The sequence below is a fragment of the Mytilus galloprovincialis genome, chromosome 8 (genome assembly GCF_965363235.1).
Source record: "Mytilus galloprovincialis chromosome 8, xbMytGall1.hap1.1, whole genome shotgun sequence".
Classification (NCBI taxonomy): Eukaryota; Metazoa; Mollusca; class Bivalvia; order Mytilida; family Mytilidae; genus Mytilus; species Mytilus galloprovincialis.
The window spans coordinates 73,891,694-73,903,618 of NC_134845.1; the positions used below are offsets into that span (position 1 = coordinate 73,891,694).

At 35.4% G+C, this 11,925-nt stretch overlaps 1 protein-coding gene across 1 annotated transcript; it reads left to right on the plus strand.

The window, feature by feature from the left end:
• The first annotated feature begins 3,748 nt into the window (after positions 1-3,748).
• LOC143042548 (IgGFc-binding protein-like) lies at positions 3,749-10,801 on the plus strand. The gene is made up of 5 exons (XM_076214925.1): positions 3,749-3,887; positions 4,890-6,184; positions 7,081-7,168; positions 9,569-9,643; positions 10,676-10,801. Exons 1-5 carry the CDS (start codon positions 3,791-3,793, stop codon positions 10,687-10,689), a joined length of 1,569 nt encoding a protein of 522 aa, XP_076071040.1. The 5' UTR covers positions 3,749-3,790; the 3' UTR covers positions 10,690-10,801.
• The last annotated feature ends 1,124 nt before the right edge of the window (positions 10,802-11,925 follow it).

Here is an 11,925-nt window from a genome sequence, read left to right on the forward strand (position 1 = left end):
TAATCTCTCAAATTTGATTTCAAACTTATCTATTTTTTGCTTCACGACTTCTTACTATCTGCAATCATGTCTGCAGATGTAGTTATTGAATGTAAATTTAAACATCATCTTTAACCTTTTATCAATTATTTCGTTTGTTACAAATTGTTGGCCTTCAAATATTCGACATTTGAGAGTTCTTGATGAAGGTAGATCCGGCGTGTCGGACGCATGCAATTTTTAACGTTTTGCTTTCATTTTTTATCGATTGCATGACGATCATATATTGCCTTACATCATTGATTTCAGTTCTAAGTATTGGTACGGTAGGAATAATGAATTCATGATGTCTCAATGAACGTTTTGCTAGGCTCTAATGTGGGATTTTGTACACTGCTAATACACGCTTAATCTAAGATTCAGATCAAATATTAGTTTTTGTTCTTCCGTTTATTTATTTTCTAACTATGAATAATGATGTGTCTTATCAGTGTTTTTACTTTTCTAGTGTGTACGACCATGAATCTCACGGAAGATTCTATTGCTATTATATATCACCCGCTTAAATAAGGACGATTGCCAAGCCAACAATATAGTTCTGTTGACTGACCTTATTATCGTTAGATTTAAATGCAAACAATGCAAATAGCATGTTATCAAATTATATAGCGTTCTTTGAAAAAATAAAGATATTAAAATGTTAGAAATTTCCCCCAAAAAAACATTACCTTTTGCATGTGCGGTTTCAAAATAATTTCGGGTAAAATTGCTACAATGTATATCCAAAATCATTACAAGTCTAGCTAATATCACCAAAGCAGTGTCGACTTTTGTTTTGTGCTGCATATCCATCTGTAATTCGTGCATTGTACGGACCGGATAAAAGATGGAATTTAAGTACTCTGCAATATTCTTTCGAACTTCATGAACATAAATAAACTCATCATAGATACCAGAACTAAATTTTGTATATACGCCAGACGCGCGTTTCGTCTACAAAAGACTCATCAGTGACGCTCGAATCCAAAAAATTTAAAAAGGCCAAATAAGGTACGAAGTTGAAGAGCATTGAGGACCAAAATTCCTAAACATTTTGCCAAACCCAGCTAAGGTAATCTATGCCTGAGGTAAAAAAAAGCCTTAGTATTTTAAAAATTCTAAATTGTGTAAACAGTTAATTTATAAATATAACCATATCAATGATAATTCATGTCAGCACAAAAAGTGCTGACTACTGGGCTGGTGATACCCTCGAATGTTGATCATGCTGCTGGTCATTACTTATTACAAAAAAATGTTCTGTAATTATTTCAGGAAACTCATATGTACTCTCAACACCATTATATTATTGTTACATGTATAGACACTTCCGTTTTTTGAAAATATGAACTTTGGAGTTCTTTTAAATCCGTACAGCGGTAATTTTCAGAAAAATTATGTACTCAGACGCAATGATTTTGGGGAAGATCAGTAAGTAGTGTTTAGAATTGTTTGTTTTGCCACGTTACTCTATGCTGATGTAGTGGAAATGATTTTTAAAGTTTTTAAAAAATTTGAAAATAGTTTTAAAGCTTTTGTTTCTTTCTCCACAAGGTCCAACCTTTTAATTGTTTCTTTAATTTTAATGTCTACCTTTTCAAATTTCTCCATTTTACTAGTTGTGCAGTATCTAAATCATCAGTTTCCTCTGTCAGTAGTTCTAGTTTGTTAATACCATATTCTCCACAATCTCTTTTGAAGCAAGATATGTTGGGGACATGATCCTCTTTGTTACATAATGTGACATCTACAAGGTCACTAATGTAATCATAAACTTTAACATGATTTTCATCATATGCATCATTATCGTTCAACAATTTTTTTCAGAAAAATTCAGGCAACATTTGAATACGCTTTTGGTTTCTTCGTGATACCTGCAGCAACATGTTTGTCTATCTTTCGGACGAACTTGACGAATAAAATACGGTTTACAATTTTCGAACGAACGCTGTGACATTTTATGCATGGATGTTCTGCTGTAAAATCAATGCATACCTCGGTCTGTGTTTTTTCAAGTAGGTATACTTGGTGGCTAGCTTATATATAGAGTCTGTTTTGGGACCAATCCTTTCTCGTTTTACATCTGCCTTGTTACCTGTAGGACGGGATATGCCAGGTTTCATCCAAATGTTATATGCCAGTCGTTTTGTTTCCTCAAATAATGCGTCTTTGCTGGACTTTCTGCATACATAAGCCCAGGATGATTTTTCTGATTTTAAAATATTTGTCCTGATTTGGTTACCCCTACTCAATCGTCTTACTGGTAGTCCTAATTTTTTTTGCAAATTGTTTGCGATACCTTGTCTCTGTAACTTTATTGCCACTAATGGATTCTACAAGAACGTTCATTGATATAACAGAGTCTTTTGATCTTTTTGGTTTGCAACTATTGGTGGCTGTCTTTATATCTTGTAGAACAGCCTTTTCTATTGACATATCCATCTGGTCTTCTGGTGAATATACAACTTCCCTCTGTCTTAGGATCTCAACAGCTGGTGATTTTGTATGCTGAAGGTAAGTAGCGAGAGTAGCGGATCTTCTTTTCGGTGTTCTTGTTAGTGCGTTTTTCAATCTCTTAATGATTCGGTGTTTAGTAGTCCTGTTATAAAACACATTCTATAAATATTCTGTCGTCTTGTATTTTGAATTATGTGTTGGTTTTTCATAGCTTGTCTGTAATTTCTTTTTCTTATGTTTTCCTTTCTTTTTTGTTGCTTCTTTGGTATTTGTGTACGTATACTAAGTATTTGTTTTACTTCTGTTTTTGTAGTATGAGGTCAGTTTTTGTTGTCGACGTTTTAAGAGATTCTGTTTTCTTTTAAATTCCAGTTTCTTTTTCTTCCGTAAACATGTACCAAACCCTTGAAAAAACGTTTGTGTATAACTAGTCATTAGATGGAACCAGTTAATGCAGCTGAAGTATTTGACCCACTAAAGGAATGTCTGTGGTTTTGGAGATTGTATCTAATACAAGACTAATCATTTGAACATGATTGACTAATCTTGCGTAGGGAGGGAGACTGCAACGCTCCAAGGAGGAAGAAGCATCCTCGAACTTTATCCATTTATAGAAGAGTGTCGGTGGGACGACACTTACTTTGTTTTCTATGTTATCCAAAAAAATAGAAATTTCTCTAAATTTTCAGTGGCAGTAAAACTACTTTTTCAATTCTTGTCTCGTTTCATCCCATTTTCATTTTATGTTCATTTAATTTTGATCGTCGCCCCAATATAATCTGTGTGTAAAACAGAAAACAACAGCAAGCAATTGGTATACTTTTAACAAATGTTGTACAAACTGATTTTCTACCGTGACAAAGTCTGCACTTTGTTTTTCTATATTCAAAGATCTTTAAACAGCCTATCATAACTATGTTAAATCAAAAACATAAATTAATGTAATTCTTAGAAGCCTTTTCATATGATGAATTTTGCGCAAACATTGTTCTTTGGAATATAGAACGAACTCGTGTATATTTTAACACCTACTTTGTAACGTTTATGTGTGCTTCCAATGGTCACCTGTGTGTATTATACATCATATAATTGTTTGGAAAAAAACACATTTCGTGCGCACCAAAATAGCTGTCACTGATATACCTTGATACAATGTCACAATCTTGTATGATTTATTTTATACTTCTTTTCAGATTTAAATAAAATTACTTCAGTCTTAACTTTCAATTTGGAACACAATCTTACGGCATTATTATACAAACATCACGTGACCATTTTAGATAAGATGAAGTCTTGATACTATTTCTTGTACATCATGAACCTAACAGTTTGTGTAAAGTGTGTGTGTGATCTTAAATTGATTTTATTAATTTATTTCAGTGCCTATTTGTGCATGGTTCAGTTTACCTCAGGTACAGTAAACGTAATGTTATTGAAGGTGGATAGATGCTTTAATTTATCATAGTTTTATTTATGTAAGTGATTATTAAAAAAACCTGCAGTGGTCAGATATACATCTAAACTTAGATGAGATATTGAAAAATTCCTAAATGTGTGCTACTCAATCTTTCTTGGTCCCTAAACAAATCTTCTTAACGACAGTTTTGAGTATCCGATGCAAATTTGAAGCATACAATATTTGGATAAAACTTTGTCTAATTTTGTCCTAATTTGTAAAAAAAAAATATAAGGGAGTTTTAGATTCAGTACCGGTGCTAGAGTCTGGGAATGAACAGACTTCAATAAAACTTCTTTCTCATAGTATATGGAACTCAAAAATGTATTGTAAGTTTCATTATTCAGACATACCGTAATAAAAGAGAAGGGAAAAAAAGAATACAATCTTTTTAGCTGAGTAATATTAAAAACTTGATGAAAATCAAATAATTTTCAAAGTCATGGCAGGATAATCAGTTATTGAATGTGGACATTATCTGGTAGAAGTAGAAGTATGGATAACTGTCACTAGAAATGAGTAACATTATCGGTTGTTTATCATGTCATGAACTTTCTTAATGAGAAATGTTAACGATATACAAGGTAATAGTGGTTGCATCAGAACACCTACTTGACAAAAAATGAAAAGCCAACAAATTTCAACGTTTTACATTATGTCACATTAGATAAAAGATCATCCTAAAAAATACAACAACCTGACCAAAGAGCAGATAACATCCGAATGCCACCAAAAGGTCTTCAGCGCAGCGAGAAAACCCAGCAACATCAGGTGGGGCTCATCTGGCACCGAAATAAAATTGAGTACTAGTTCAGTGAAAATGAACGTCATACTATAAACTCCAAAACATATCAATGAACTAATATAAAATAATATAAAACAAACAAGACTAACAAAGGCCAGAGGCTCCTGGCATGGGACAGGCATTGATGTTTACATTATGTCTATATATTTTCAGCTGTGTTGGATAATAGAGGAAAGGAGTTCTTAGTTGCCTTTATGGAAAACGAGGTATATCATGGTAATGATATAAATCCCGAGATATATGTTACAACCTCTAAGAAAACAATAGTCAATGTCAATGTTTCAGCCTCCGGTAATCCAAATGCTCAACTCTACAAAACTTTCTCGGTAATTTATGGCCAGACTCAGCTAGTCAAACTTAATACAAATCTCCGTTTAAATCACACCGAACTAACTAAAAAAGCAGTACTTATTGAGGCGGACGATGAAATCGTAGTTTATGTTGTTAACAGAGAAGGAATGTCCGATGATGTTTATCTTGCTATGCCCATCGACGCCCTTGGCAAAGAGTATTATACTGTTTCGTATTCCCCTGCTACACATTACTGTCTTTTTGCTGTTATTGGGGTTTATGATGAAACAAATGTTTCCATTCATTTACCACATATACATCATTTAAGTGTTTCTCTGAATGGACAAACATATCATGGAAACCAATGGATGAATGTGACTTTAGATAGACTCAGTACACTACAGGTTCGTTCTAAACACGATTTAACTGGCTCCCATATTGTTTCCAGTAAGCCAATAGCAGTATTAAGTGGAAACAAGAAAACCGCAGTTGGGCATGGAGACTCACGCGATCATCTTGTGGAAATGCTACTTCCATTATCGTCATGGGGTAGTAATTTCGCCACCGTGCCAATACCCGACAGACACGGTAAAGGCGATATGTTTAGATTCATTGCTAGCGAAGACAACACACACGTACACGTTTCTGGTATAAACTCTGGAAAACCATTTCGGGACAATATCAAACTTGACAAAGCAGGTCAACACGTTCAAAAACACTATAGTTCTGGTTTGTACTCTCATATAGTTGCTGACAAAGCTATATCAGTGTTCCAGTTTTCTTTGACACAAATAGGCCATGGTGATCATGCTGATCCATCAATGATAACTGTCGTTCCGATAGAACAATATGCTTTCGAATATACATTTACAACTCCGGAATATTCTCACGGTAATTATTCGAACTATTTTATGTTTATCATCGATTCCTCGCAGACGAGTGGCCTTAGAATTGATAATCGATCGTTAGCTGGCAATCAAATTTTTCACAAAATACCCGAGACTCACCTCGTGGGGGGTTACGTGGAAATATCAGTTGGTACACATACAGTCATGCATACTGATCCAACTACAGTATTTGGCGGGATTCTATTTGGCAAGGCGGTCCATGAATCATATGGATTTCCGGTTGGATTATTATCAAAACCAATAAACACGGTACGTATATGTGTATAACAATTAGTTTTATTACACTACGTAATGTTTATCGTGAATCTAATGATAACAGATCCCTATTAAAATAGGAATATTAACAGAAAGAAAGAAATACTGGAAAAGAATATAAAATTGAGAATGGAAATGGGGATTATGAATGACAAATGACAGAAAGAGAAGACACATACAATAACAGGAACGGATCTATTATTTTTTAAATGAGGTGCATAAGTCCTGAGATCAAAAGGGTACCGATTTACACTTTTTTTTCGATTTTATACTAAAATGGAATTATTTTCCAATCAAAGATATTAAAAAGAAGATGTGGTATGATTGCCAATGAGACAACTGTCCACAAAAGACTAAAATGACACAGACATTAACAACTATAGGTCACCGTTCGGCCTTCAACAATGAGCAAAGCCCATACCGCATAGTCAGCTATAATAGGTCCCGATAAGACAATGTAAAACAATTCAAACGAGAAAACTAACGGCCTTATTTATGTAAAAATAAAAAGAACGAAAAACAAATATGTAACACATAAACAAACGACAACCACTGAATTACAGGCTCCTGACTTGGGACAGGCACATTCATAAATAATGTGGCGGGGTTAAACATGTAAGCGGGATCCCAACCCTTCCCCTAACCTGGGACAGTGGTATAACAGTACAACATTAGAAAGAACTATAAAAATTAGTTGAAAAAGGCTTAACTCATCAGATGGACAAAAATACAAGTGGACGTGACTGGGTACTTATACATCCCGACAGGCGGGTTGTAGACGTTAATCTTCTACCAATAATCCGCCATTGATCACTACGTAAAAGGGGCTTAATTTTAATGTTGCAGTGTTTGAAAACAATTATTTTTTTTATTATCATTATGAATTGCAGGATTGCCTGGTTAGTCAGATGATAGAGGGAGACAAAATAGATAACGACTGTGACGGAGAAATAGACGAAGAACAATCAGATGGAAAAGGTGAGATTTATCTTACTTCAAGTTCAAAAAGGTCAGGTTTATTTAACTCCAAATACATTTTATGACGAAGCATAGATATCAAGGTGTCCGCATCATACTGAATAATTATGTTTTTTTCAAAGCATGGTGCTATTTATTACTGCAGAACAAAATGTTGACAATCTTAAGAGATCTAAAATCAAGCAAAGAGTTCAACACTTACGTAACAATTAACCCATTCCAGTTTTCATATTCCCAAAAGAACATCATTAAGGTCATAGAGAAATAAGCAGTTGTGGTATGAGTGGCAATGAGACAACTCTCCAACCTAGTAATAATTTGTTAAAGTAAATCATTATAGATCAAAGTAAGGCCTTTAACACGGACGCTTGGCTCACATCAAATAACATTCTATAAAGGGCCCCAAAAAAGACAAGTTTAAAGCCATTAAATCAGGAAAACCAACGGAGTAATCTATACGAGAAACACTTATGAATCCCATCAATAAACGACAACCACTGAACATCGGGTTCCTGACTTATGGAAATAAAGTCTGTTTGGAATTGCCGGTTGTATAAATTGAGTTTTCAGTCACACGACCGGTCACGATGAGGACATTAAAATCAATACCTTTTTTACGAGAATAACTTGTTCTCAGCACGTGAAAAAATCCTAGCAATATTCCGCAATTGATCTGTCGCAAGTCAACAGTTCATTGTTTTCTTGTGGCAATCCTTCGTCCCATCATGCAGAACATTAATATTCATTTGTATTATAGTTGTTTTATTGAAATAGCTTTTGTCCTTCATAATCTTTTCGGTTTGAGAGCTAGGCATTAATAGATGGATGGATTGATTGTTTTTAACGTTGAACGGTAAATATTATCTGCGTATCAGGACGGGAACAGGTCATGTTGATGCAATATGAGAAGAACCAAGCTCCAGATATCCAACTGACACACTGAGCTAATTGTAATCGTGTTGGTTGTTGTCTACATGTCCAAGTCCTTTGTAAAGAAGACAACCATTGTGATAACCTATGGTTTGACCGCACCACGAATAGAATTACCGATGACATACCACACCCAAGTCAGTTCCCTGGGGAAGAACCGCTGACCTCCCGCACCCGGGTTATTCCCTGGGATAAAACCCACGACCACCCACAACCAAGTCAGTTCCCTGTATCAAAACCCTAGACCTCCGATACCCAAGTAAATTCCCTGGGATAGAACCCACTAACTCTGGTACCTAAGTCAGTTCCCTGGGGGTGGAAACCACGACCTCTCGCACCTAAGTCAGTTCCCTGAGATAAATCCCACATTTCGCACCTAAGTCAGTTCCCTGAGATAAATCCCACATTTCGCACCTAAGTCAGTTCCCTGCGAGATAACCTACGACCTCTCGCACCTAAGTCAGTTCCCTGGGATGTAAACCACGACCTCTCGCACCTAAGTCAGTTCCCTAAGATATAACCCACGACCTTTCACATCTAAGTCAGTTCCCCGCGATATAATCCACGGTATTCACACCCAAGTCAATTTCCTAGGTTATACATAACGACCTCCCGCACCCAAGGCAGTTTCCAGGTATAGACGCCACGACCTCCCGCATCTGAAGCGGTTCCCTGAATAGAATACACTAAATCTCACACCCATGTCAATTCCCAGGTATAGACGACACGACCTCCAGCACCTGAGGCGGTTCCCTGAAATAGAATACACGAAATCCCACACCCAAGTCAAATCACAGGGATAGACCCCACGACCTCCCGTAACAAAGTCAGTTTCCTGGAATAGAACACACGACATCCCACACCCAAGTCAATTCACAGGGATAGACTCCACGACCTCCCGTACCCCAATCAGTTCCCAGGGATAGACCCCATGATCTCCCGCAACCAAGTCAGTTCACATGGATAGACCCACCGACATCCTGTACCCAAAGCAGTTCCCAGGGATAAACCACACTATCTTCCACAACCAAGTCAGTTCTCAGGGATACACCACACGAGCTCTCGTACCCAATTCCGTTCTCTGTCATTATATAACATTTTTAGATCAAAAGCCAAAATGATTGAGCCAACTCTCCACCAGAGACTCAATGATGTAGTAGGTAGCAACTATACATCACATTGTAGCCTTCAACATTGAACAAACCGCATACTGCATAGCAAGACGATCATGTATGTAGTATAAATGCGTGTACTTTTATTTAATAGGACTGATAATATTTCTTGTATGATATGACTAATAATAATTTTCATAACATTCTAAATATTGATACATTTTGGTATAATGGGTTTGTATCTTTTAGGGATTTGATATATGCTCCCATTTTTTCTTCACATTTATTTTCCCAAATTAACCATATTGATAGTTTCCTATTCTTAATTAAAACTAAACCAACAAAAATACTTTTCCAGATAACGATGGCGATGGTCAAATCGATGAAGACTGCATCTGCTGTCCATTTAGTGGTCCAAAATTACCAGACATATGTATGTATAACACCGCATCTTTCAATTCTACATTTAGTAAATGGAAATGAAGAATATGTCAAAGAAACAACAAACCGACCAAAAAGCTGAAAACAGCCGAAATCCACCAATGTTTATTCAACACAGCAAAAAATCCTGAACCTGGTGGCGGGATTCAGTTGGCCCCTAAACAAAAATGTATACAATATAAAAAAGAAGATGTGGCATGATTGCCAATGGGACAACTATCCACAAAAGGCCAAAATGACACAGACATTAACAACTATAGGTCACCGTACGGCCTTCAACAATGAGCAAAGCCCATACCGTATAGTCTATAATAAGTTAATGGAAAATAGACGTATACTTAATTCAAAAACATATAAATGTATTATATTTAAAAATCATAAAGACTAACAAAGGCCTGAGGCACCTGACTCGGGACAGGTGCAAAAACTCGGTGAGGAATTACTAGTCTCCTTTTTACTAATGACGTTCATTACTAACAACGTTGATACATATATATATAAATGGCCTAATCAGACACACATTCTGCAGACATTCCGAATGTTTTACTTTTGTCTGAAGTTAGATTGAAAAATGTATGAACAATCATATAATTCGACATACATGTATTGCCAAGTTTTCACTTTGTCTTGCATAATCCAACTTGGTTAAAATGATCTGTTTACTTTTAATTTTGCTTTCCCTCAAACTTTGAAACTCCTTGGGTATTTTCTCTCTTGGTGAAACATAAAATTATAATCGATCAAACTTTCCCAACCCTAAATGTGACGTAAGACAGAAGTTGTTTTATGACAAAAAAATGTTATTTCTAGTATTGAATCGAACTTTCTTATTTGAATGCTTCTTGGTCATAAAGAAACTTCTGTCTTAGTTTCCTAACATTCTGGTTTGGCAAAGTTATTGATGTCTACAACACTTGATCCCAGGTAAAGTTAGTATGTTTATAAAACTTTTACACCAACAAAATGATATCGTAAAAGAAAATTATACATATGTAATCAAATCTTGTGTTTTACTATTTTACAGTTGGAAGACGATGATTTGAATGCTGCAAACGAAGTTGAAAACATGTATTTATTATCATGTATATCTTATAGTACAGTTTATAAAAGACGTTAATCGTATATGGCAATATAAATTATGTAAACTAAATCACGAAGTTTTATTTCCTAACTCTGAATGATTTAAAAATGGTTCTGACTAGTTTAAAAAAAAATTGCTGAACAACATGCACATTTTATTTTCTGTCTTTCCATATTCATTTTGAACATTTCTCTGTAAATTCCTTTTGGAAAATTAGGAAACTATGTTACAGCCACTATGTTCCGTCAGTTACTTTGTTCCGGCGGAACTTTTCAACTAGTTTTTTTCGTTCCGATGGTACTTTTCAACTAGTTGTTTTATTCCGAGTGCAGTCGAAAAGTTCCGGGAAAAAAGTAGCTAGTTGAAAAGCCCCGGAACAATGTAGCTAGTTGAATAGTTCTGGTGGAACAGACCAACTAGTTAATTTGGTCAGAATGTTGCCTTCATAACGAAATAAGTTTTAATTTCTTGTTATATACATTAATCTGAAATTGATATGTTTAAAAGTACCCACATGAGGAGGAACTTTTGGGCTAATTTGTTAGTTCCGGTTTTAACTAATTTGCCAAAGAGGAACTTTAAGAATAGTTGAAGTTCATTTTGACTTTTGTAATCAGTATCTTGGTTCCCCTTTGAAAGGTTCAAATATAATATGTTGCGCTTTTACTTTTCATCAAATCTCCAAATGGAACTTTATGACTGGTTGATAAGTTCCGTTGGAACTTTTGGGGTAGTTTGTTAATTCCGGATTCCGGACCAATTTGGTTCCGTTGGAACTTTTCAACTAGTCACTTTGTTCCGGTGGAACTTTTAAATCAGAGGAAGAACAAAGTTTTTAGTTAATAAGTTCCTCAGGAACTTTGCGGCTAGTTAGTTCTTTCTGCCCGGAACTTTCCAACGTCGGAACAAAAGAGCATTTACAACTACACGAAGGAATACGTAATGAGTAAGCAGCTATGGAACACCGTACTACTTTATCAACAATGAACAAAACAATTTAACTAGTACTACATATAATGAGCTACAAAAGTAACCTCCCTCAAAAAACAAATCTTAAATAATTCAAAGGAGAAAATCAAGCACCTATAATTAATGACAAAATATTAAACGAGACAAAGTTATGTGTTGTGACAAGATTTGTGACAATAGTAAAAAATAAACGTCGAATTTCACGGTGCAAAAAAAAAATCCCA

Coding starts and splice junctions, on each gene's coding strand:
- LOC143042548 (XM_076214925.1), top strand. CDS start 3,791: ATGAACCTAACAGTTTGTGTAAAGTGTGTGTGTGATCTTAAATTGATT. Junction 3,888..4,889: donor CATGGTTCAGTTTACCTCAG/GTACAGTAAACG, acceptor ATATATTTTCAG/CTGTGTTGGATAATAGAGGA. Junction 6,185..7,080: donor TATCAAAACCAATAAACACG/GTACGTATATGT, acceptor TATGAATTGCAG/GATTGCCTGGTTAGTCAGAT.